Here is a 27254-nt window from a genome sequence, read left to right on the forward strand (position 1 = left end):
CTGCCTCAGCCTCCCCAGTGCTGGGATTATAGGTGTGCGCCACCATGCCCGGCAAACAGTTCTTTTTCTAATGGAGACAATTCACATTAATTTTATTTTTGCTTTTTTATGTGCGTCCATGTATGGCATACACAGAATGAGTAAAAGCCTTGGGAAGAGTAGAGCTTTGCAACTAGTGGTGGTCAGGGGGTGTAGTTCAGCAGCAGAACACTTACCTAGCATATGTAAGGCCCTGGGTTTGATCCCCAGCACCGCTAACACAAACCAAAAACCCATACAGTTAGCTACTGAATAATCACCTCTGGACAGTTGAGGTCAGGTGTCCAACCTTTTCTTCTTTCTTTTTTTTTTTTGTGGTACTGGGGATTGAACTTAGGGCCTTTTTTTATTTTTATTTTTTTGAGACAGGGTCTCCCCATGCAGTTCAGGCTGGCCTTGAGCTCACTTTGTAGCCCAGGCTGATCTCGAACTTGCAACGATCCTCCTGCCTCAGCTTCCCGAGTGCTGGGATTACAGGTGTGCGCCACCACGCCCGGCTGGGTGACTCCTTACGCGTGTGTCCCTTTGCAGCTGTATTGTGACTTGTGGAAGCGACGGGGATGTGCGAATCTGGGAAGATTTGGATGATGATGACCCCAAGTCCATCAGCGTCGGCGAGAAGGCGTATTCGTGTGCTTTGAAGGTAACGTGAGCCGTGCGGGGTGTGGTTTTTATGGTCAGTGAAAATGCTTTTAGTAGAAGCTTGAAGATAGACGTGTCTTTCTTGTTGTTTCTCTTATGGTGTTCCAAAATGTGAAAATGCTATGACTTGCCCCAGAATTTTGAAGGGAAAAAATGTGAATAGGTTATTGAAGGTGATCAATGAATATTAATAGGTTATACTTGTATACTTGAAAAGGTTATTCTTGTAAGAAAGGTTTTATTTTTATTTTTTAAATTTTTATTGTCTTTTTGAGACAGAGTCTCGCTATGCAGTTCAGGCTGGCCTGGAGCTCACTTTGTAGCTCAGGCTGTTGTTGAACTCAATGATCCTCCTGCCTCAGCCTCTCAAATGCACCACCACGCCCGGCAAGAAAGGTTAAAGTGCTCTCCTTTTGTTCTTGGAGGGAAACCTTTGGTATTTTTAGCTAGTTGCTGTGATTCCAATGTGTTCCCCAGAGGCCTGTTTGGCAACTTAGTCCACAAGGGTACTGGGAGGGGCCAACGAGAGGGCATTGGGCGCTGCTCCTGGGAACGGTGCATGCATTCTTGTGGGAGTGGGTTTGTGACTGCACATCTGAGTTCATTATAAAAGGTCGAGCTGGGTCCTCGTTCTCTTTGATCTCTCTCTCTGAGATGACACAGCAAGGCGACCCTCACTGGGTGCCAGGCCTTTGGATGAAATCATGAACCAGTAGATTTCTGCTCATTATAATTTTTTTGTTTCCTTTTTGGTTTTGGTACCGGGACTCGAACTAAGGACCTTGCGCTTGCCAGGCAGGCACTGTATTGCTGAGTTAGATCCCAGCCCTGCTCATTATAAGTTACCCTGATGATTATTTTCACAGCAGCAAAGAACAGATGCAGATGCTAACTCCAGTCACTTATGGTGTTATTCAAAAAAACAGGACTGTTTCACTAATTTTGTTTTGTGTGAGACACACATGGGAATGAGATACAGACCGTTTACAGAATGCAGATGTTTTCAGAGAGATTTTAGAAATTAAATATCTAAAAACTACTAGGGTTTTTATTTGTGATGAATTGTAATTTGAGTGTATTTCATTTAGACAGAAAAAGTCTTCCCACAGGATTAGTATTTTTCGGCTCATTAAAGTAGGTGAAATGGTCTTTAGATACTTTATTCTTTTTAAAAAGATCATAAATAATAAAATGTGCATTCCCAGAAGAAAAAAATATTAATGACCAACATGTACTAATTGTAAACTAATTCTCACAAACAAAGCAGTGCAAATTAAACAGTTGGGTATTTTTTTTCCCCAGTAAGAGCAAGTTGATGATGTGTGTCTAAACTAGGATATACACAATCTTCTCCGGCTATTTTCATGAGGAAAATACACACTTTCAAGTTTATGTGGACAAGGATGTTAGTAATAATACGGTCATAGCAAATGTTAGAAACAACTGAGGATTTATCCATCAATAAAGCAAGCATTTTATATATTTTTAGTAAAGCCATACTATGCAGCCACTAAAAAAAAGATAACTATATGCTTACCGGAAAGATATTTACGCTTGTGAAAAGTAGCACCACACACATGCACACACACACACACACACACACACACACACACTCATGGGTGTAGAAGGGTTAAGGCTTGTCTCCAAAATGGAAATGGAGATGACTCCGTAAGAGTAGGTAAATGCGTATGTCTCAGGACGCTTTTATTTTTTTCTCCCACAGTGAGTATATTGCTTTTGCATGTGAAAAAGATTATAAGGAAAAGAAGGGAAGCCTCATATCCTTTCACTCGTGCTGCTGTAAGAAATCACTACCCACCTGATGGCTTCAGGCTCTAGACAGTTACTGCCCCTCGCCTCAGTCATCCAGAAGCCTGAGCTCGAGGTGTCCGGGAGGAGTTCTGGCTGTTTCCAAGGCTCTGGGGCAGAGTCCACCCCTTGCTTGTCTTCCAGGTCCTGGTGCGGTAGTCCTCAGAGCTCTCTGGCTTACAGATGCTTCCGTCCCTCCAGTTGGCCATCTCGGCTTTATCTTACTCCCAAAGGCTGCTGGTTCTGTTTCAGAAACATCGGGCAACATGAACGTGCTGCTGTGGCTGTGCTTTTCCTGTCCTCTCCATTTTTTCTGAGAAGCTCTTTTGAGTTTCCTTTATTTTTATGTTTAGGATCCATAAAAATACTACTTTAATATTTTTCTTACCAAAGGTTAAGAGAAAAATTAGAGGCTAAAAGATCGGCTGAAGCGGATGAAGATTTCTAAAATTAGCCAATTCTTAGTAGACATTTCAGGAAAGCTGTGCATTGACTGGTGATTTTTTTCTCTTGATGTGAACTACACATTTATTTTTGGTTTTTTAATGGGGTTTTTAACCATGGGAATCCTCCCAATTGCTTTGGATTTGTCATGCCAGTGTTTCTTACTTCCGCTTTTCCTGTAGAACGGAAGGCTGGTCACTGCGGTGTCTAACAATACCGTCCAGGTGCACACGTTCCCCGAGGGAGCGCCCGATGGCATCCTCACGCGCTTCACCACCAATGCCAACCACGTGGTCTTCAACGGGGATGGAACCAAGGTCGCCGCTGGGTCAGGGTAAGGCCCTTTGACGTCAGAAGAGAAAATAGTGTCAGGAAAAAAGGCCTCATTCCTTTGTCTCAGGGTTGCATTTTTATAATTGTTAGGTTTTTTTTTGTTATCATTTTGCTTTTCATTCAAGTCTTTCCTAGTAAGGGTTTGTAAAGACAGATTTGTGCTTTTTTGTGAAATATTTTGCTTTTCAGACAGCCTGTTGAGTAAATGCTGAAACAGATTGGGGGATGATGATACTCATATGAACTTTTTAAGTATTTTGGGGAAAATCAGAAATTTTTTTTTTTTGTGGTACCAGGGATCGAACTCATGACCTTGCGCTTGCCAAGCAGGCGCTTGTGCCACTGAGCTATATCCCCAGCCCCAAGGATCAGAAATTTAATAGATCCTCTTCAGGCTTGTCCTAGAGAAGTGTTTTTGTTTGAATTGAATTAAAAAGCGTAGTACTTTTTAAAATGGCTGTGGCTGTGAGAAGCCCAAAATATAAATAAAGAGTAAAATAAAAGACAGGTATCAGGAAACAGGGAGTAGAGCTCGCGCAAGTGGGAAGGGAGGTGCAGGAGAAGTCAGAAGGACGAGGCTGTGTCATGTGCATGTCCTGTCTCCCCACGTGAACATAATCATTGTGTACTGATAAAAATTTTAAATAATTTAAAATATAATCGTGGCTATAATTAGATTAGCAAATAGTAGAAGCTTAGGATATAACTAAAGCCATTTGGACTCTGTTTGTACTTTAAGCTAATGGGAAATCTTGACTTGTGTTTCGACATCTAAAAAGCAAAACTAAAAAGGCAAGTCATTACATTTGAGTTGCACATCTTGTAAGTTTCTATCAAGAAACGATAGCATTCATCCTTACGATTGTGAAATAATTGAAGACATAGCTTTTTTTTTTTTGTACCAGGAATCGAACTCAGGACGTCCTGCTTGCCAGGCAGGTGCTGTACCATTGAGCTATATCCCCAGCCCTTAAGTTACAGCTTTTGGGAGAGGCTTTTGTGCTCGTACTCAGGCACTGTGTTACTCTTACTGTTTACAGTGATTTCCTCATCAAAATTGTGGACGTGATGGATAGCAGCCAGCAGAAAACATTTCGAGGACACGACGCCCCTGTTTTAAGTCTTTCTTTTGATCCTAAAGACATATTTGTGGTAATTATTTTACTTTTTTCCCCTTTTGTGTGTGTGTGTTCTTCTTACTGTGCTGAAAATGGTATGAGAATTAGAAAAGCTTTCACCAGTTGGTAGAAAGCCGATGGCATCTGTTGAACCAGTCTCCGCGTAGCATTCCCGCTGTCACTGTACAGAAATCTGTTTCTCCTTGCAGGCGTCAGCCAGTTGTGACGGGTCTGTTAGAGTGTGGCAGATTTCAGACCAGGTAAACGCAGTTTTTGAATTTTGAAGTTTTTTACCCCCTTTTCTAACATATTCAGTGTTGTACATTGTATGACTGTGTCAGGTAGTTATTTTTCCTTATATTTTCTTGCTCTGAGTAGCAAAGACTAATTTAATGCCAAAGTAACTATGTTGAAATCTAATTGCTTTTGTCTCCAGTCCCAAGGAGAATGATAGATTTATATTTTACTTTTGAAGCTTGGTACTTCAGAGGGGGTGGATTCGGTTATACATTTACGAGATCATTAGCGCGCGTTGATCTTGTTTTTGATGTTGGGGACAGAAGAAGAAATAAGGTACAGGCCATGCTTGATTTCTAAACATATATACAAGTTCTGACCCAGCCGATACAGATTTTAAAGGCTGTATAAAGAAAACGCTCTCCAGATTGGTGGAGGAAATGGTTACGCCTTCTCAAGATTTTAAAAGCAGGCTTGGGATTTCTGGAAATAATGTGAACAACAAGATCCTCCCTCAGTAGCCTTCTCCTCGCTCTTAAACTTTCAAGTTTTATTTATTTTTGTAGGTATATTAAACTTTTTATGTATTGACGAGTGTTTTTAGTATATTGTTTGCTTATTCTGCTCAAAAAATACTCTTACTTAAAACTTCTATTTTTCATACTTCTGAAAGATTTAAGGAATTTAGGTTAATCAAGCCAGGCGTGGTAGCTCACGCCTGTAATGTCAGCGCTTGAGAGGCTGAGGCAGGAGGATCACTGCGACTTCAAGGCCAGCCTGGGCTACAAAGTGAGCCCAAGACCAGTCTGAACTACATAGCGAGACCCTGTCTCAAGAAACCAAAAGAAAAAATATATACAGAATTTAGGTGAAGCAAGTATTTATTAGAATTAAATGTATTAGGTTTTTTCTGAGATGTGTAACAATTTCAAGAGAGTAGTCGTATTCAGTTCTACATACATTTGTAGGGAGAATGCTCATAAACGGAAAGACATTTTCTTTGTTCAAAATTAGACGTGTGCTGTTACTTGGCTGCTGTTACAAAAGTGCAATGATGTGATAAACGCAAAATCCATCTGCAGACTTGCTTGGCAGCCGAAAAGCGGGAAGGTAAATGACTTTCTTTCTCAACCTTTGAATTTTTTCTTTTGGTCTTTGTCAACTTGGAGTGTAAAAATAACTTTTGAAATTGTAACTGCTATATTTGGATTACATAAATTTTAGAGGCCAATCCAGATAATTAATATTTAAATATTTTAAGAAATAATTTAACTTTTTAAAGATTCTTTTTGAAGTGTGTTTTTTGTGAAGTAAGCTTAGATTTCTCTCTACATTCCTGGTTAATGGAATAACTATAGAAACAGCCTAACTGTGTCTAATCTCATCGCATTGAACATTTCGGAGCTACTAACTGATGCAGTTAGACAACCCAGTCATGGGAAGTGTACAAGGAAAGAGCATGTTTGCTATTTGCGAGCAGATGCTTATATAGAAGAGAATCCTAAGAAAATCAGATGGAGGGCAAAATATTACTGATACTAAGAAAAATTCAGGGGCCTGAGGCATAGTTCAGTGTTCAAGTGCTTGCCTGGCATGTACGAGACCTTGTGTTCAGTCCCCAAACTGCAAAAGAAGAAAATTCAACAAGGGAGCTGGAAGCATAATCGGTACAAAAAAGAAATAACAGCCCTATATAGAAATAGTAGCCACTGAGACTGGGGATATAGCTCAGTGGCACAGTGCCTGCCTGGCAGGCATGGGGTCCTGAGTTCGACTCATGGCATACCCCCCCCACAAAAAAAGAAATACTAGCTATTTAGAAAATATGGTGGGAGTAACTGATGTTTTTGCTGTGAAATCAAAAAAGATTTTAAAAAGTGGGCATAAATGTACTATGAAATGTGAAAGATCCATGTGAAAACTTTTCATAGGATGCTAAGGAGTAAAAGAAGTCTTGGGTAATTCAATCCCTTCTCTTTTTTTGAGACAGGGACTCACTGTGTAGTCTAGGCTAGCCTCAGACTCACCATATACCCCAGGGTGGCCTTGAACTCGCAGTGATCCTCCTGCCTCAGCCTCCTGGGTGGCATGTGCCACTACTCCTGGCTATAAATTCCATTTTTAGAAAATTTTTGATACACATAAAAATAGTGCTTTTCCCTAAATTAGTTGTTTTCACAGCATTCAAATATAAAAATACCCCTAAGATGTTCGGGAGGATCAGCAGTGCGGATTCTAAAGTCTGTGTGGAAACTAAAAATATTGAAAAAGGAAAGAGACAAAAGAGTGTAGTTCAATCTGACATTAAAACATATTATAAAACATGGAAATAAGAATTCTGCTACTGACTTGTAGACTTGTGTCTATTAAACAGAAATAGACACAAATACGTGGGAATTGAAGGTGGAGAAAAGGGACAAAGCCCCGAACCCCAGGAGCCGAGAATGGCTTGGACCAGCTTGGAGGCCTCTTGGGAGGAATCTGTCGATAATCACTATATTATTTTTTCAGGTTTTCTGCTTATGTGAAATTTTCAAGAAAAGATTAAACTTGACTAAAGCATAAACATTTTTGCATGATTAAAAAAATAGTAGGACAGAAGACCAACTGGGATGAGACAGTTTGAAAAAGTATAAGAAGGAGCTTACCTCCTTGATGTACAAAGGATTCTTGCACACCAGTAAGACCCCAGTGAAAGGACGGGAAAAGGCCTGTGCAGGCAGTGTACAGAAAGAGGCCCGTGGCAGTCGTTTGTTTACTGATTGACTTTTGCAGTGCTGGGGACTGAACCCAGGGTGTCCTATGGTTCTGTTCGAGTGTACATGGTCTGCAGAGTTCGTGGAGCAAAAGCTTGGACCACTCTTGGTAGTAGAAGATCGAGAGCATCCTAAATGCTCATTTGCAGCGAATTGGTAGTCTTTTTTGTTGTTGTTTTGAGTTTGTTGTTTCTTTGAGACAGGATCTCATTATGTAGCCCACGCTGGCCTCGAATTTGTGGTGATCCTCCTGCCTCAGCTTCCTACGTACTGGGATTATAGGCAAATGCCAGCATGCCCAGCTGTGAACTGGTAGCTTTGAAAGTGAGATTCTTTTTTACTTATTTATTTATTTATGTATGTATGTATGTATTTATTTATTTTTCTGGTACTGGGAATCGAATTCACAACCTCGCACTTGCCAGGCAGGCGCTGTGCTGCTGAGCTAAATCCCTGGCCCCTTGAAAGTGAGATTCTAATTGTTAGGATCAGATCTCTATGCCCTCATCTGGGATAATCTTTAAGGTACATTGTTTTTTTTTTATTTTTTTTATTTTTATTTTTTTATTTTAAAGAATAAAAGAAGGATAACATAATAATAGGGGGGACTTAGCAAATTACAGACAAAATGGTAGGAAATTATCAATGGTTATCATTTTACATATTATTGTCTACAAAATAGTTTCTCAGGAAAACAAATAGACAAATAATAGTGAGTTACAGACAAAAGAGGTAGGAGATTATCAAGAGTTGTTGTACTATACTTTGGTATCTTCAAAGTGGCTTCTAAAGAAAATAAATAGAGCTATACATGAGTGACCTACTGAAAAATCATTAACTCTTCTCAATGGTGGTTGTAGGAAACACATAATAATAAACATACATCCATTTATGAAATAGGATAGGAACATTACAAACTTTACACAGTTATGGATAGATTAGTAGGAAAATATCAATGGCTGCTGTAATAAGGTACATTGTTAGGTAAAAAAAATCATACTGTGGAACAGTAGATATAGGGTATTAATAAACATGTTTATTAATACAAATGTTTATTAATGCAAATGTTTTTATATCTATTTAAATATACGTACGTGTGCATTCTATGTCTTCTATAGTTATATTTGCCTTTGAAGAGTAGAAGTAGGAGTTGGGGACAGGGGTGAGACTTTCACTCTTCTGTAAGCCGTGTGTGGTTACGCGGACCTATAATCCCAGCACTCGGGCTGAGGCAGAAGGCTTCCAAGTTCAAGACCAGCATGGGTTGTGCAGCCAGTTTTTGAGGCCAGCCTGGGCTATGTAGTAAGACCTTGTCTTTGGAAAAGCAAAAGCGTATGTACTCTTTTAAGTCGTGACTTTGAAGAGTATACTTTCTGCATTGAGATGATAGTAAAAAAAAAAAAAACCCAATGTATATTCTTTCCTTTACTTTGAAAGCATGAATGAACCTGATGAATTTAAAAATTATTAAACTTGACCTGGCTTTCCTAGTTTTTAATTACATATGTATATGTATGTATAGGATAAACATGGAAAACATACACAAGTTTTCTTTTGTCCTGAGGATTAAAGCCTTGTGCTCTGCTGCCAGGCTATACACTGTGCCCCTGCACGTTTTTTTTTTCTACTAATCTGTTTTTTTGAAGGCTATGTAAGAAGACAGATTCCTTTTCCTTTTTTCTGTAAGAGGATTATGGCTGTTTCCTTCTAGCAAATGAGATGAACTTTTAAATCCAAAGAGCCTAGATTTCTTAAGAAACTATATTAGAAGAAGGAAAAATGGAAACAAAGCTTTTGCAAAGCTTTTGTAAATGGGGAGGGGAGGAGGGGTTGAAGGGAAGGTGGGGGAAATGGGAAAAAAAGAAACAAGTTATATCATGTACAAATACGAATTCTCTATGATGAATGTGATCATTATGTACATCTAAAGTATACCAATAAAATCTGATTGGAGGAAAAAAAAAGAAACCCTATTAAAAATATGAATAACTGCTATTCTCTGCTTTCCGGTACAAGCAGTAGATTGATCATCACCATTTTTTGGTTTCGTTTTTTTGCTTATCAGAACCTTAAGTAATTGCTGAGTTGTGTCAGTTCAGCACGTACAGGTTTGTTCTTCTGTTTTGTAAATTCATCTGGATGAATTTGCTGCCTTCTTTCCTCTCCTTCTTGGACGTAATGTCCGTTTTGTTTAAATCTTCTCTTCCCTGATAGCTACTGGCCGTTCCTGTGGACAAATCTGTGAAGCTCTACAGGAGAGAAACCTGGACTCATCAGCTCGATCTCTCGGATAGCGCCATCTCGCAGGTAGGTTTCTGTGCATGCAGCGGGCCCCAGGGAGTCGTTCGTGCTTCCTCCTTCCAGCACCATCGGGGTCAGGTGTGAGTGGACGCCGCGGGCAGCGGCAGACTGGGAGGCGGGCGGGTGTCTCCCGTGTGCTCCTGGCGCGAGTATCTCAGCACCAGCTGGATACCTGATACCTGTGGGACCCATGTGGCCTTTCTCCTTCATAAGAACTGGTAATGGGCTTTACTGAGTTTCACTTAGAGCTGGCTTATAGTGTCTGAAATTTTAGAACAAGAAAGATTGTTAGTCTGTTTCTCTACTGCTTTCTTCCCTCCCTCTCTCCCTCCCTCTCTCCCTCTCTACCTCTCTCCCTCTTTTGGTACTGGGAATCGAACTCAGGACCTTGTGCTTGCCAGGCTGGCGCTTATGCCGCTGAGCTATATCCCCGGCCCCGCTTCCTCTGTCTCTGAAATTTAGAGCAAGAAGGGTCATCGATCTCTGTTCTCACTCTGTCGCTTTCCTGGTGTACGTTATTTATTTTATAATCGGGAGACACAGCCCCTTAGGTCAGCAGCAGCTCACCGGGCTCACTTTACTCACTGCTTTGCCTCGTGTCAGAAGAGGCCACCTTGCCCTGTCTCTTTCTGTGATAGCGATAGCTTTTGCATTTTACTTTTAAAATTGTGCTGCTCTTATTTTTTCATGGTAAACAGAGTGATAGCTGCTAATGTTGGATGAGTATTATTGAAAAAGAAAGTTTAAAAAAATGAGCAAACTGAGTTCTAGGTCAGCCTGGACTGTATAGCAAGACTTTGTCTCAATAACAAAAACCCTTGTCTTATTATTCCTTTTTCAAATAAATAATGTAGAACCAGGATGTAGAACTTTGAGTTTGGTAATGAAATGAGTATTCAGGTTACACAGAATTGTTACTGATTTTCTTTACAGAGCCTCAATGTAGTAACCTGGTCTCCCTGCGGGCGCTATTTAGCTGCAGGAAGTATTAACGGCCTAATTATAGTTTGGAATGTGGAAACCAAGGGCTGCATGGAAAGGTATGCTTTAGTGTGTCTTTTGTTCTTCTTCACTTAGTTCTATTAGTCTTTTTGTTTTGTTTTATTAGGAAGCACTTCAAAGTTTCAGTTATTAATCATAGCCAGGTGTGGTGGCGCACGCCTGTAATCCCAACACTTGGGAGGCTGAGGCACGAGGATCGCTGCGAGTTCGAGGCCAGCCTGGGCTACAAAGTGAGTTCAAGGCCAGGCTGAACTGCACAATGAGACCCTGTCTCAAAAAGACAAAAAAAGGAAAATATATAGCTCTTAGTGTCAGCAGTTGCTTAACTTTCCTAACTAAAACTTACTCAAAGGTATGTACAGTTGATGTTCTTCTTGATAGTGTGCTCAGAGCCCACTTTTTAAATTTTAGGGTGAAACATGAGAAAGGTTATGCAATCTGTGGCCTTGCCTGGCATCCTACCTGTGGTCGCATATCTTACACTGACGCAGAGGGCAACCTAGGGCTCCTGGAGAATGTGTGTGAGCTCAGCGACAAGGCGTCCAGCAGCAAGGTAATGAGCGGTGTGGTGGGGCAGTCACTTCACGGCGCTTCTTTGTGCAGTTTTGGAAAACATCATAGGGTACCTGACCTTCATACAAAAGTACAATTCAGGCTGTGTGTGTTGGGGGGCACATGCCTGTAATCCCAGCACTCAGGAGAGGCAGGAGGATTACCGTAAGTTCGAGGCCAGCCTGGGCTACATAGTTCAAGGCCATCCTGAACTACATAGTGAGATCCTGCCTCAAAAGTAAGAAATGATATTTGATTCTAAAAATGATGTCTAATTCAAAATTAGATGCTCAGTAATAATCAGAAATAAAGGAAACTACTTTTAAGCTTGTTCAACTTATTTTTTTTCCCTAGTAAATGTGCTTTACTAAGAAATGCTTCCTCCATAGAATACCTTTCCTTTTTTTTGGTCTTTTTTTTTTTTTTTTTTTTGAGACAGGGTCTCTCTGCAGTTTAGGCTGGCCTTGAGCTCACTTTGTAGCCCAGGCTGGTCTTGAACTCACAATGATCCTCCTGCTTCAGCCTCCCAGGCGCTGGGATTACGGGAGTGCACCACCACGCCCGGCTTTGGAATACCTTTCCAAGGGATGTCCTCTGTAGAGTTCTGTTTTAGCATCCTGGGGTTTTTTTGGAACCTGGTATTTTGAAGTAAATGTTTTACGGTAAATGTTTTACGGCTACAATTTATGAGTTAGCCCCTGTAGCAGATAGCAGTTTGGTCTATACAGTTTCTGCTCTGAATTGGCCTTCACTCTGAAGAGCACCCCATGCAGCCCTTGTCCTAGGGCTTTGCCCCCGTCGTGTCGGTAAGTCTCCCTGTTTTGTATGTCCTTGCTTCTGTTCATCACTCCTGCTGTCTGCTGTGTGTTCCTTTTCCTATTGCAAGTTGTACTTCTGCCTCCCTGTTAAGGATTGCACACTATGTGCATTTTATTTTCTTCCTGAAACCCCATTAAGCCATGAAACCCCTATCCATTAAAAAAAAGTTCAAATGAATACTCATCATTAAGGTTAATGATGACAGTTGAAGCAAGACAGGCATAGAATTTTGGAGGCTTTGAAGACTGGATGGGTGGCAACGAGCTTCTCAGAAAACTGGATCCTGAGACCTCAATTGGGGGAGCCGAGGTACAACTCAGTCTGCCTGACGGATCCCTCACGTTCAGAACCTGGTAGCATTAGGTAAAAGGGAAGCCAACAACAGCGGGGTTGATTTCGTGAGCAGATAGGTCCCTGCAGTGTCTGTCCATCTGCACACGTGGGCCACGCCTGCCCCAGCCCAGGCCGCACTCTGACTCAGTGTCAGCGATTTGCCCTCCGACAAAGGTGAGACGGAGACGGGCTTCGGTGCAGGCTGCTGATCACAGCTGCGTGGCACCGAGTGAGGCAGGCAGGGAAGCCTGGAAACAGGATGAAAAGACACAGCAGAGACCGCAGTGTAGAGAGTCCCAGGTCACTGGGGCTTGGGTTCCAGAACTTTGCCAGCCAGGTGCACACTTTCCAGACCGGTGACCGGAAGAATCCTCCTTAGGAATCCATCCAGAGAAAAGACTAAGAGAGAGAAGCGATTCTTACCTCAGGGAAAACAAAAAGTTGTGGAGGAAAGGAAAAGCGACCACATAGCACATGTGTGAGATGAGGAGGGATAGCGCCCGCCGGTAGCGCACTGCGCAGATTAAATGAGTTGCATGTGAGAAGACGTCCAGCGCGCTCAGTAAATCCTGGCTGTTAGGGTTTGTGTTCAGCCATGAACAGTATTCACAGGATTTAATCACCTAAGTGGTCTCTGTCGACTGAACTGGACTGAGGATGTACTGCTGTGGGGAGGACGGGTGGAGAGCAGTGGGGTGGAAAAGGGTGCTGGATCTCCCGTCGTCCACAGAAGGAAGCTGATAGGACCCTCCACACAGGCTGTGGTCAGGAACGAAGACTGTCCTAAAGTATGTAGCCAAGAAACAGAGCAGCTTGAAAAATCGGGGGCTGTGCAGACGGATTCTTTTTTTTATAATAAACTGCAAAACTGATCCATAAGCATAACACTGATGAAAACAAAAGTAGATTAAGTTAAAATTACATAGTTCAAGGGTCTCCTCTTCTGAAATTGTTAACCCCGTGTCCTTTTGACTTTATTCTCTACAGTATTTATTTCTGCTTTCACTATAAATATACAGTAGAACCCCTATTTTCCAACAAGAAGATCCCACAAAAGTTTTTGGCCGACTTTTGTCCACAGACCTATAGCTGGAATGGTGAAATTACCTTACAGCGTTTAGTATGTTAAATTATCCATCAAGTTGTACGTTTAGATGAATTTAGAAGAACTTTTCTCTAGTACCATTTTATTAAACATTAATTTTCCAAAATGTAGTTATGTTTACTTCCACTTCAAACGTTTGCGACAGAAATCCTTTTAATCCATTGCTGGTGTTTGCGTTAGGATTTTGTATCACGGCCTGTAACTCCCCCGGCACACCGTGTGCAGTTTGGGCCGTCCTGCGGGAGTCCGGTGTAATCCCTGCCCTGGGTCTGCTTACTCACTAAAAACGTGTGTGCAGGAACACCCACCTCCTGCAGTGGTTGTGTTCACATTCCTAACAAGCGATGATTAAATATGTGTTCTGTTTCCGTGCCCTCTTGTTTTTCTATTGGTGCTACCACCTTGTTTCTCTGTTCAGAAAACCTGTAGCTTTTTTTTTTTTTGGTTTTTCTCCGGTACCGGGAACCGAACTCACGACCTTGCGCTTGCCAGGCAGGCGCTTTTGCCGCTGAGCTAAATCCCCAGCCCCAGAAAACCTGTAGCTTTGACTAAGATTGCATGGAGCAAATGTATCTTACTTACCTAAGTAGTGTCTCATGCCAAGTAAAAAAAGTAAGAGACTTCATACTGACTTGTTAGTGTCAAGGTAACGTCTGTGCTGGAGAACAACTTTTGAGGAATAAACGCCTGGCTTATATTTTGGTGTATCCTGTCAATTCGCTCCATGTCTGGCCAGGGACCACAAGGCATTTAAAATAAGGACGGGATTGGGTCTTAGTCCATAAATGTAAATATCTTCATGAATACAGTTGTCATTGTCTTCTCTCCCAGGCGTTTGCCTGTTTGACAGAATTTATAAATGCATGTTGAAAGGTGGGCTTTGGGGCTAAGGATGTCGGAAGTGGTAGACCGCGCCCCTTCCGTGCATGAGGCCCTGGGTCGGAGTCCCGTCCCTCAGCAGTTAGAAAAGCATTGCTTTTTGAGTAATTGAGTTTCTCCAGGAAACTTAATACTTTCTAAGTTTTGTTATTTTTTTTTTTGGTTTTTCTCCGGTACTGATTTTTTATTCAAGGTTTCTAGCAGAGTGGAAAAGGAGTACGGTGATCTTTTTGACGGCGATGATACCAGTGATACGGATGGCTTTCTAGAGGACAGCGCAGTTGAGGTCTCTTCTTTTCCGAAAGGGACTGTAAACGACGAAGACGATGATGACCTGATGGTGGCCTCAAGTCGTCCTAGACAGCGAGGTCACTTCTTGGAAGATGATGAAAATTCAGTAGGTATGAATTTGGCCTTGTGCATGTGGTAATCTACCTTGTTGATTAATATTTTTAATTTTTTATTGAAACTGTTGAAGTCATTCCCTTTGTAGAACGTGGCTAAAGGTATACCAGGGGAAGTTAATAACATTCAGTCGTTATGTTCAAAAAGAAAGTTTGGAGCCAGGGCTAGTGGCACACACCTGTAACTCCAGCACTCAGGAGGCTGAGGCAGGGGGATCACCATGAGTTCAAGGCAAGCCTGAACTATGTAGCACGACCCTGTCTCAAAAAAAAGTAAGTTGAATATTGGATAAGCTCTCTGCTTTACCAAAATAGAAAAAGAAATTGAACTCCAAACAAAGAAGGAAATAACAAAAGAGCAAAATTCAGTAAAATTGACCAAAGAAAAACTATAAAATCATTGAAACCAAAAGCTCCTTCCTTGAAAAGATCAATGGAATGGATAAATCTCTGTCATGACTGATAAAGAAAGAGAAGACAGCAGTTATTAATACGAGGAACGAAGCGAGGCTGTCACTACTGATGGTGTGGATGTGCGCTGTCCAGTATGGCAGCCGCTAGCCACACACGACAGGGAGCACTTCGGCGGTATTAGCTCACATTGAAATGTGTTTTAAGTGTAAAGTGCAATCAAAAAAGATTTTGAAGGTAGTATGAAAAAAAGAATGTAAAACATCCTAGTCAGCTTTTTATATTGAATTTCTATTTTTTTTTTCTATCTTTTTTTTTTTTTTTTTTCCTGGTATCGAACTCAGGACCTTGTGCTTGCCAGGCAGGCACTTATGCCACTGAGCTATATCCCTGGCATAGTTTTTTTTATATTGAGTCCGTGTTGAAAAGATAACACTAGAAATGCAGCAATTTATTTTTAACTTTAAATGTGGCTACTAGAAAGTTTACGTGTGTTACACTCCTGTGAGAGGCTGTACTGCTGATACCAGAAGGATAAGAGGAAACAGGAGCAAGTTTGTCCCCATAGAATCAACAACGTAGATGAGATGGACAAACCTTTTCAAGGATGCAGATTGCCAAGCTAATTCAAAAACAGATGCATAGCTGAATAATGTGTCTGTTAAAGAAAGTGAGATTAGAATTTGAAACTGTAAAATAAAGGACCTATTGTAACAATTTAAATGCAAAAATAACACCTTTCTCCATTACCAGATAAAATGTCATTGTAAAAAAGATGTTAGAAAAGAAAATTCAAGCCAGGGATAGTGGCACATACCTGTAATCCCAGCTCTCAGGAGGCTGAGGCAGGAGGATCACCCTGAGTTCAAGGCCAGCCTGGGCTACATACTGAGTTCATCCTGCATTGAAATCACATACTGAGTCTAGAAGTCTGCAAATATTTTGGTTTTAGGAGCCCTGTACTCTAAAAACATCCTGAGGGCCTCCAAAGAACATTTGTTTTTGTGGAGTGGTAACATCTGTTTTTATTTACTATATTAGAAATCAAAATGGAGAGATTTTTTAAATAATTAAAAATTACTTTAGAACCTCATGTAAAACTGAGTGTGTTTTAACAGAAAACAAAAAGCAGTGAGAAGAGTGGCGTTGCAGTCTTTGTGATGCTGCCATGGGACACCCCAGGGTTCCCATTTTCTGGAGTAAAGCTGTTGCCGTCCATGAGCTTTGCTTGAAGTGTATGCAGGAAATTTGACCTCACGCTGATGTGAGGTTTGCGAGGGAAGTGTGTAGAGAGCCTGCTCTGAGAGTTACGGGGACTCTGCTCCTTCACCAAAGCTGAGCGCGTGGCTATCTCCCTCCCTGCTCCCTTCCTGCTTTCCTTTCCCCGTGTCCCCTCCCTCTTTCCCTTCCTTTCCTTTCTCCCCTCCTTCTTCTGTCCCCTCACCCCTCTGGTCTGTCCGTCTGCCTGCCTGTCTCTGTCTTTCGGTTTCTCGGTCGGTGCCTGTCTCTCTCTGTCTGCCTGCTTGCCTCTCTCTCTCCTTTTCTCTCTCTCTCTCCCTCTCCTTCTCTCTCTCTTTCTCTCTCTCTCTCTCTCACACACACACACACACACACAGGCACACACACACACACACACACACACACACACACACTCTGGGGGTCCCTGGGGGCTTGCCCATGGTAGGCAAATGCTCTACCACTGAGCTACATCCTCAGCCCTTTTTATTTTGAGACAGAGTATTGCTGAGTTGCCCAGGCTAGCTTCCTATTTGTGATCTTCCTGCCTCAGCCTCTGAGTAGCTAGCTGATGATATAGATGTGTGCTCCCATGCCTGGTGAATGGCAGTTTCTTTGTTTTTTTGTCACTAGGAATCGAACTCAGGACCGTGCGCTTGCCATGCAGGCGCTTGTGCCACTGAGCTACATCCCCAGCCCTGTTGGCAGTTTCTTAAAGACTGTTGTACTTGGGGAATCTGAAACGCCAGTGAACCTTTTCTATTACATTGAAAGCCCTTGGTGTGATTTGAACTCGGAATGGGTTTTATTTCTTCCTCGATTTTTACCGTGCAGTGGTCATTTGGAAAATAATGGTTCGCCGAGGTTTACAGCCTTCCTCACGTTCCCCCATTTCACTTCCCTGTCTAAAGGATCATCACTAATCTCAAGTTTTTCAGTGTTCGGTTGTTGTCAGGCTCCTGAGAGCAAATACAAGTTTCCCAGGGTGCACATTTTTGCTCGGAAGCTCAGATTTTATCGTTGGCAGCAGATCGTCTCCGTCATTAAGGGACGGGCTCACTGCATTTGAGCCGAGGAAGTAGTTGCCACGTGTCCCAAGTGCGCAAGCCCAAGTCAGCGGGGACGGGGTGAGCACGTCAGCCCCGCTCACGGCGCACACAGCGCCTGAGCCCTTTTCACAGACGCCCGCCTTCTTGTACTCGCAGTTCTCGTTTTCAGCTTGCCACTCAGCCTGTGCGAGGGTCGGTGCTGACTGCAGTGTCTGCAGCGACGTGGCTGGCGCTCGGGGCGCAGTGGCTGTGGGTCCGGCCGGGGCTGCCGCCGTGGTCCACTTTGAGCCCCGCAGCTGTACCCACAGTGCCTCCCGGCATCCTTCCTCTCGCTGGCGGGGCCGCAGGGGGAGGAGCACGTCGCTGTCCCTGTCACAGGACGGTGGAGGGCTCGTCAGAGTCTGTGAGCGCATTTCTTTGCCCTGGCCACCTGTGTTTATAGTTCTCTCGTGGCTCTTGGTGTTACAGATGGTACAGTGCTGAAATCTGCTCTTCTCAAGGAGGAGGAGGAGGACCTCGCGGGCAGCTTGCAGGATCTGCCACCAGTGACGTCCCAGAGGCCGCTGTGGGACGGGCCCAGGCCGACTCCCCGGCAGAGGCCGTTCCAGTCGGGGTCCACGCCCGCGCACCTCACTCACAGGTTCATGGTGTGTCCGGGGCCCGCGTTTCCCTGTTGGTGTCGCTGGCCAGCACTTTCCTCGCTGTGTTCTATCTCATTGGATCAACAGTGTTTTTAAAAACTCTGATGAAATGGGCCACACCGTTGTGTTTCATTGTAATTTTATCATTGGTTTAACTCATAATTTTAATCTCACTTCAATATTGTGATTGAAAATCAGTTAAATAAAATTCTGCTAGGAAACATGGTATAATGAACCTAAGTAAATGACTCTTGTGGCCGTACTTCCAACCTTACTTCTCAGAGTAGGAAATTTGTATTTATATACAACATTACAATGATTCCAGAACACTAGTTAGAAGATACTTTTTAGCAGGCAGCTCCTTGTGTAGTGTTTTAGAAGGAGAGAGGTAAGTACTGTGGCTGGAAAAATTGTCCTTCAGGCCACCTGTGAATGGGTCCTGTCAAGGGAGAGAGTTTTCTGGGTTTGTTTGTGTGGTGCTGGGAGTCAAACCCAGGGCCTCGTGCATTTTAGGCAATTGCTCTGCCGCTGGGCTGTGTCTCCTGTCCTTTGTTTTGCTTTCTAAGATGATAGCTTGGCATTTAGAACAAGATATGGCATTAAAAGTATTAAATACATATTTCTTGGATCAGTGTTCAGCTACCTGCCTCAGATTTGAGAGCTTTAAAAGTTTAATATTTCTATTTGTTGGTTTTTGAGGTTTTCTGTTCTCAGGATTTGCCTGTTGTCTTTTTTGAAAAAACTGGACCTGGCATATATACTAAGGGTGTGTTCAGTATTAATAAAACTATTGCCATCAGTTACTATCAAGTAATATGTATTAATTTTTATTAGTATTTATTACTAATATTATTAATAGTTATTTTTATTAACATGTTAGTATATATTAGTTTTTATTGTATATCTTATAGTTAATATTACTATGTAACTACAAATAAAATGTCAACCCCTAATTTTACTGGAAACCCTCGGATCAAGTGTGAACCTATAGTGTACATCAGCAGAAGGTAGTTTTGCAAATGGTATCAGTCTGTGCTGCTTTAAAATATATGTATTTATCCTAAAATGTAAACTAGTTGGAATAGAAAATATCTGATGCTATTTGTATCCATATTACATATAAAATTTTAGAATGTTTCTTTTGAGGAATTTAATGGTTTGGTTTTTTGTCTTTTTTTTTTTTGATGCTGGGAATAGAACTCAGGACCTTGCACTTGCCAGGCAGGCGCTTGTGCAGCTGAGCTAGATCCCTAGCTCCCTGGTTATTCAGAAGTTAATTATAAAGTACTTTTTAAATGACAGTCACGTAGTTTATTTCTAAATACTAAACACTTCAGTTGCTAATAAATAAGCATGTGTATACCTTAGGTCTGAAACTGCTCCTGCTATCTTAAAATATTTAGGGTTACCTGAGTTATGGTAACTTCCCTAATTTAAACCTCGATACAGTTTGAATTACAGTCTCGTTGTTTGTACAACTCTAGCCTACTGATTTTAGGAAGTTGTGTTTTTCTCAGACTTGTGTTTCTTCCATATTTGCAGGTGTGGAACTCTGTTGGAATTATCCGCTGCTACAATGATGAGCAAGACAACGCTATAGATGTGGAGTTCCACGACACCTCCATACACCACACGACACACCTGTCAAACACCTTCAATTACACGGTAGCGGATCTTTCCCACGAAGCTGTTTTGTTGGCGTGTGAGAGCAGCGATGACCTCGCAAGGTAAGTTGAGGGTTATTAAGAAGAATTGGACACGGTTGAATACTAGATAGAATTGTTGAATTAGCAGCAGAAGTTAATAAAATAAAATGTTCGTTCCCGCCCTGATTGTCCCTCTTTACCTTCTCTTAACTGCATATGAAAATGATACGTGTGTGTAACTTATAATGCACAGGTGATGGGATTATTTTTTACATTATCAGTGTTACTACTATTAAAGAATAATACACATTGATTGCTAAGGATAGAATTTCTGGAAAATGAAAGTTCATTCTCAAATTCTACTCTCAGATATAAACACTTTGATGTGTGTCCTTCTAGGTATCTTTCCATATGGAATTTCTTTTTTTTTTTAATTCTTTTTATTTTTGTGTTTTTTGAGACAAGGTCTTGCTATATAGTTCACGTTGGCCTTGAAATCATGGAAATCCTCCTGCCTCAGCCTCCCAAGTGCTGGGACTACATGCATCCATCGCTATGCCCAGCAAAGTGATTTTTATTTTTTATTTATTTATTTATTTTTGGTTTTTTGAGACAGGGTCTTTCTATTCATTTCAGGCTGGTTTCCAACTCACTATTGAGCCTGGCATGGAGGCACATGCCTGTAATCTCAGCACGCAGGAGGCTGAGGCAGGAGGAACACAGTGAGTTCAAGGCCAGAATCTGAAGCTCCTCAGGGACTAGTGTGTGTTCAAGTCTGAAAAACACTGTACTGGGTCATTTTAACATTTAATTGTTTTCTTAATTTATGCATTATCTCAGTACTTCATTCATTATCGAGTTGACTCAGTTTATTAAAGTGAACTGGGGACGTAGTGTGGGGGCAAAGTGCTTGCCTGTACAAAGCCCTGCTTTCGGTCACCAGCACCATGAATAGTCAGTCAGCCAGCCCATCAATAACTGTTGACCCAGTGTCTCCAACTCAGAATGTCTCGCATGATTAGAATATATTTCCAGGTCCAGTTTTGATAGTAGAAATCTTCTTTTCCATAGGTATTTAACAGCCCTATAAAATACGACCTTAAAAAATTACTGTTCAGAAAATTACTGCTGTCTCTGATTCCAAATACCTAGGGAATGTGCATTCTGAAGCTCAGGGAGTTTGTGTTTAGTGAGAACTTGCATTTTTCTGTGTGTGCATGAAGGAGAAAAGCTAGAAAGCCCCAATTCTTTCTTTTTTTTTTTTGTCTTTTTTGAGACAGGGCCTTGCTCTGCAGTTCAGGCTGGCCTTGAGCTCACTTTGTAGCCCAGGCTGGTCTCAAACTTGCAATGATCCTCCTGCCTCAGCCTCCCGAGTGCTGGGATTACAGGGATGTGCCACCATGCCTGGCTAAAGCCCCGGTTCTGAACAGTGGTTGGCAGTCTTGCCGATGGTGTTGTGTATGATTTTTCTCTTTCGTTCTTCCCTGTTAACTTTTCTGTGCAGGAGCTGTTGCTTAACATCTTGGTGCTTCCTGTCTTCTAGAAATCGCAGTTGTGGTTCTGTGTGCATTCACAGTTAGAATCACACTTAGCAGTCTTTAGCCTGCCCTTTTTTGCTTACTATTCTGTTGTGAGCATTTTCCTTGATCACTACATATCCTTCACAAACATGCTTAATGGTTTTAATGAGTTCCCTTTAAGGATATTTTATAAGCACTTTCCTAAAGCAGTTGAACGAGTAGTGTGTAACAGGAAAACACACTGTTTGGCTTTGTTAGCGGTATCACGACCAGCTTTTATGGATATAAAAATACCTCGTGTGAGAGTTGGAACGTTTCTGTCTTCTCTCGCAGCAAGCTCCACTGCCTGCACTTCAGCTCCTGGGACTCCAGCAAAGAGTGGATGGTGGACATGCCTCCGCACGAGGACGTCGAAGCCGTCTGCCTCGGTCAGGGCTGGGCGGCCGCCGCCACCAGCGCCTTGCTCCTGCGATTGTTCACCGTTGGGGGTGTTCAGAAGGAGGTCTTCAGCCTCCCGGGGCCCGTGGTGTCCCTGGCAGGGCACGGAGAGCAGCTTCTCATTGTTTACCACAGAGGTAGGCTCTCCCCAGTCCGACTGTTCGCCATGACTTAAAGTAAAATGGAAATGACTTGTCGCTGCTCTTTTTGTTTTGAACTGTATACGTCTGCCTCCTTTTGCATTTATGTAGCGTTTGTGTCAGTGTGATCTCCGAACGTAGAGGTTTCGTTGTATTTACCGATAGCAGTGCCCATGGGGGTAACCTGCTTACAGAAGGTCTGGGTTGTAGAGGGACTCCGAGGTGGAGTCTGGGTCATTGCTTCCCGCCCTGAGTCTTGTCTTTCAGCGAGGACATCGAAGGACTGTCCGAGCTTATTCCTCAGAAGTGAGTGAGCCCCCAGGAGAAGGGCCAACAACCTTGCGTGTGGCTTTTCAGAAGCTGCTGCTTTTTTCTCATCCCCTTCTCTGTCTATGCTCAACCTAGTCTTGTCAAGGTTGTGGAAGCTCCACTGCTTTTTTTGTTTTTCTTCTTCTTTACATTTCCCTAGGATATACTTTATGTTCTCTTGGGTTCTGTGCCGTTCATCTCCAAAGTTTTTCCTCACCGGCAACTCCTTTTTCACTTCTTCTGCTGGGTCGTCCTTCAGCCCTGACGTTTCGTTGGAATTGGCCCTCCTTGTCCGGTGCCGTCAGGGTCAGGATGTTTCACTGCTTCCACAGCTTAGCCACAGTGAGAAACAGCTCCTGTAGTGCCGCTCTGTATTTATCCAAGGTGTAACAGAGGAAGAGTCCCTGGGACAATACTTACTCTTTAATTTCATCTTTTAATACTCTGAATTGATACTGTATCTCACAGGCCCAAGTTTGAGAAGCTGCTCAGGGGAGTTTATCGCAAACCATGGCCTTGGAACTATCCCCATGTCCGTGACTTGGAGATCGACGTCCTCGGGCCTCCCTTTTGTGTCAGACTCACACAGGCAGTTGCTCACGTGAAACCTTTAGGTAGAGTCTGAAAAGGCATCCCAGGCTCAGGTACATGCTAGGTCTGTCTCTTTCTGCCACCTACTCCCCAGTCCCACCTGCGTGGCGGTGTTTGCACCGTTGTACCCTCTGCTGGCCTTTCCACTCGGTTCGTGCCTTTCACAGCGTATTCTTCTTTCCAAAGCGTAAATCACGTCGTCGCCCTCTGCTGCTCAGCTCCGCCGACCTCCCTTCCCTTCCGGTATTACACTCAGCGCAGTCAGCCTCCTCCGCCCCAGCTGCTGCTTTCCTGCATGACCGTTTTCTGGCCCTGCCGGACATCCGTGTTCTTGGGTGCCCGCGTGTCCCTGTCTGCTGCCCTGCCTCAGGCTTCCTCTTCGCCTGCTGTGGTCTTCCTCCCCCTCGTACTTGCTTTGCTCAGCCTCATTGCAGTTCCTATCTCGGCTCAAGTTTTCTGTTCTCCTAATGCCCACCCCGACTGCTGGTCTGAAGTAACCCTTCCGTCTGGCACTCTGTACCACATTGCTCATTTAACTCTGTGGTAGCTTTTTTCCGGAGGGGGCCTGTTTCTGTTTTTTTGATTTGTCTGCCTTCTTCCCATCCATGAATTTCCTGCAAACACTTATCCCTATGGCCCCTTTGCCTAGAACAGTGCCCGTGCCTAGGAAGCTCTCTAAATCTTTCCTGAGTGAGCAACGATCACTTAAAATCAGTCTACGTATAACCAGTCCGTGTAACATGCTATTCTGCCTCTGATCCCTGCACGGTGCCTCTGGCTTACCCTTGGAAACCGTGCCAGTTCGTGGAAGACGTTACCACACAGTGGTTCAGAAAACAGTGCGGATGGCAGTATCCCTTAGTGACCTTGCATGCCTGCCTCACGTTCCCTTTTCTAGGTACAGGATTTGATGGAGACCAGTGTCTTGGCATGCAGCTGTTAGAGCTGGGGCAGAAGAAGAGGCAGATTCTGCGCGGAGACCCTCTTCCTCTCTCAAGGGGAGCCCGCCTGACCTGGCTCGGGTTCTCGGCTGAAGGCAAGATTGGTTGATTTCTTTTAAGAAAAAAATCACTTCACTGTTCTGTTCCTAGTTTCTTTAAAGATAAAGTGCCTGTATTTTACATTTAAATTCTGTATTTTAGTGTTGGCAGTACTGGAAACTGGTTGGTAAGCAAAGTAGCCACTGTTTTTATGTACAAGAGCTCTTAAGAATTTTGATTGAAGTTCAGCAGCACAGCGCCTGCCTGGCAAGAGCGAGGTTGTAAGTTCGATTCCTGGTACCAGAAAGAAGAATTTTGATGGGAAAACTTGTAAAGAGGGAGCTGTGCTTTTCTTATATACATTTACTGGATAGATAGCAGAGAGATAAGTTGATGGTAAAGTTCTGTCTTTTCCAGCAGATTTTGCACAGAGTAGGAATTTTTCATAACTATATTGTCTCGTAGCCACAGGTAGCTGTTGAGCACTTGAAGTGTGACCAGTCGGAATTAAGACGTGAGAGTAAAATACTCTGCATTTCGAAGGCTAGTATGAGAAGAGGAATAGTTAAAGAATCTCAATTCTTAAACATAATGTTTTCGATATACTGGGTTAAATGGATTGCACAGTAAAAATCCAGTTTTCTTTTTGTTAAAGTAGTACTGTGAGTGAAAAACTACATCTGTGGCTCGCTCCTGCAGTGTTCCTGTCGGACAGCGCTAGCCCCATGTATGGAGGCTGGGGACACGACGTGCCGGACAGGGCGGAAGACACTGCTGTAGAGCCTCGCTAGCCCTCCCTCAGGGGCTTGAGAATTTTCTGAATCCCCTCGTTGGTGTCCTTCATGAACCTGTTCGTCTGGGAAGCACTGACCATTTCTGGCGTGGCTTCCTATTAGGATAGCATCGTTTATGCTCGCATAAGAATAGCTTCCATTTATGTAGCTGTCCTTGCCCTTGAGCCAGTCAGATGCCGTCCCTGGGAAGCCGATGTTTGGGAGTGAGAAGGGTGTGCAGCCTCAGATCAGAGAGCGGGAACAGCCGGCCTGCCGGTGCAGACGGTGGTACTCGCTGTGTCCCGAGAGTCTTCCCCGGGGCGTCAGGGACGGAAGAGTGACAGGTCATCCACGAAAAGGGAGACAGCGGAGTAATCACGGCGCTTTTCTTTATATCACTGCCTTGTGTCAGCTGGCATTTCATCAAGCTTCCTAAGAGGCGCCTTCACGCACACTTTGTTCTTGAAATGGGCTTAAAAATGGTGGTCACACTCCAGCAGGTGGCACGGCGTCACTGAGCTGCGTTTTCGTTGGGCAAGCTGTGCCATGGACAGTTGTTTCTCCCCTTTGTCCTTACTCGCTGCCGTTGGTAAAGCTTTACAGAAAGCAGTCTTGGATGGCTGGCCTTTTGTTTTGTTTTTTTTTGCTTCTGTGATGAAAGTTGAGCCTGGGCGTGTAAGGTTGAGGAAGGGCCGTTTCTCTGAGTGATTTCCTTTGTTGTTCTCTAGGTACCCCCTGCTACGTGGACTCTGCAGGCTGTGTTCGGCTGCTTAACAGGGGGCTGGGCAACACGTGGACGCCCGTGTGCGACACCCGAGAGCACTGCAAGGGAAAGTCCGACCACTACTGGGTGGTGGGCGTCCACGAAAACCCCCAGCAGCTCAGGTGCGTGGGCACGAACTGGGTAAAGTTGACCGTGTCTGGAAAGGTGCTTTGCTTTGCCTTGTCGGGGCCTGAGTGAGCCGAGTAGGGGCCTTGCTTTCGTAATCACTACGTGCAGAATGTCCGCATTTGCTTTAAAGTTTTCAGCTAGCTGCTCTACCTGAAACTTACTGAACAAAATAGAAGTTTTTGGGGTTTTTTGGTACTGGGAATTGAACTCATGACCTCAGGCTTGCCAAGCAAGTGCTTATGCCACTGAGCTACATCCCCGGCCCAAAATAGAAGTTTTTTTAATGAATTCAGTTTATTGGTACATTTTAGATACACATAATGACCACATTCATGGCAGGGAATGTGCACCTGTACATGATATAACTTGATTTTCCCCCCTCCTCTGCCCTCCCTACAGCCCCTCTTCCCCTCCTTGTTTACAAAAGCTCTGTTTGCACAAAACAGAAACTGTGTTTATCCACGTGACTTTAGCACCCTGGCAGCCAGGTAGGGGGAGGAGTTCTAGTTAAAAAGTCTTTTATTTCCAAGTATGATTTAGAGTTGAATGTGTATAAATCCACTGCTTTTTGACCTTTTTTTATTTTTGCTCAACCCCCTAGCAGTGTGCCCTGAGTGTCACTGGGCAGCACGTTTGTTTCCGCCCTGAGCGTCACTCGGGCAGGTGTCATTTCAGCCAGTCAGTTCTTGTATGGAATAGATTTGATAAAATTGCCGTTTTATATTTCCTGTTACATTATCTTACAAAATTAATGAAGTACATGCCGTACTTGGTCACCTTGTGTTTACATAATTGGGCTGCTGAGGGTTACTGTAGCAGAGGAGGGCGCTAGTAGAACTTTACCCTTGACTGTTGTGTTGAAAGTTTTCCTCGTTTGACACTTGTACCGTGGTAGTCTGAAAGGGTGTCAGTCGGCGTGGTGTGGAGGTGGTTGGGGAGAGGAGAGCCATGACTCCTGTGGAGCTGGTAGCAGTTGCTCTTCGGGATACATTCTCTGACTCTGATGAGACCGAGCTGGAGGCTCACAGAGGGACACAGTGGGGTGGAGTGATTCTGGAACATGCTCAGCAGGCGGCCCTGTAGCTGGGTATGGTGGTTACACAGCTGTAACCCCAGCACTCTGGGAGGCTGATGCAAGAGGATCACAGATTCAAGCCCAGCCCTGACAACTTAAAAACTTAACAAGACCCTGCCTCAAAATAAAAATGGGCTGAGGATGTAGGTCAGTGCAGAGGACTTAGATTCAATCCTCACATATAGACAGATTGATCCACAGAAAGACAGACAGACAGAAGCCTTGAAGCTGGGGAGTCAGTTATAGAAGAATTGAGTGACACGTGGTCCATGCAGTGTAAACAGCATCTACAAAGGCCCTGTGGTCAGAAGGAAACTCATGTCCTTGAGGGGTTCAAAGGTGTAAGTGTGGCTTTAGGACAAGAATCCTTTTAATGGGGAACTGAGTCCTCAGGGTATCCGGAAGGCCATGCCAGAGAAGTTTGGATGTTAGTTGAAGTTACTCTGAAAACACTTAAGGACTTTGCCTGGAGGAATAGTGGAATGTGGCTCATGACAAAAAGAGCAGCGTGTGTGTGTGTGTGTGTGTGTGTGTGTGTGTGTGTGTGTGTGTGTGTGTGTATGGTGAATGGATCAGAGGGTCCGAGGCCGGGGATGTGTGGAAGTGCAGGGTGTGGTCTGGGCTGCCCGGCTGGAGCGAGCTGGGCCACGGGGAGCCTGCTGCTCAGCTGGGCCCCACCCCAAGGCCGCACCGAAGACAGAGGAGAGTCAGCTGAAGGGAGCCGGCACAGACTCCCTCAGGACAGAAGCTCGCTGTGGGGGCAGGTGCAGACGGCGCTCG

The 27254-nt window shown here is 43.6% G+C and overlaps 1 protein-coding gene across 2 annotated transcripts in view; it reads left to right on the forward strand.

Moving 5' to 3' along the window:
* Positions 1-27254, forward strand: part of Wdhd1 (WD repeat and HMG-box DNA binding protein 1) — a 47921-nt gene that overhangs the window by 2678 nt on the left and 17989 nt on the right. For both annotated transcript variants that reach the window (XM_005376758.2, XM_005376757.2), the window contains exons 3-16: positions 571-682; positions 3117-3268; positions 4308-4419; positions 4595-4645; positions 5637-5732; positions 9593-9685; positions 10613-10719; positions 11093-11234; positions 14563-14770; positions 17938-18116; positions 19653-19837; positions 21610-21851; positions 23653-23790; positions 25236-25392. In XM_005376758.2, the coding sequence (XP_005376815.1) occupies positions 571-682; positions 3117-3268; positions 4308-4419; positions 4595-4645; positions 5637-5732; positions 9593-9685; positions 10613-10719; positions 11093-11234; positions 14563-14770; positions 17938-18116; positions 19653-19837; positions 21610-21851; positions 23653-23790; positions 25236-25392 (1974 nt within the window). The remainder of the gene's footprint in view (positions 1-570; positions 683-3116; positions 3269-4307; positions 4420-4594; positions 4646-5636; positions 5733-9592; positions 9686-10612; positions 10720-11092; positions 11235-14562; positions 14771-17937; positions 18117-19652; positions 19838-21609; positions 21852-23652; positions 23791-25235; positions 25393-27254) is intronic.

The sequence above is a fragment of the Chinchilla lanigera genome, unplaced genomic scaffold (assembly GCF_000276665.1).
Source record: "Chinchilla lanigera isolate Chin_1 unplaced genomic scaffold, ChiLan1.0 scaffold00008, whole genome shotgun sequence".
NCBI lineage: Eukaryota > Metazoa > Chordata > Mammalia > Rodentia > Chinchillidae > Chinchilla > Chinchilla lanigera.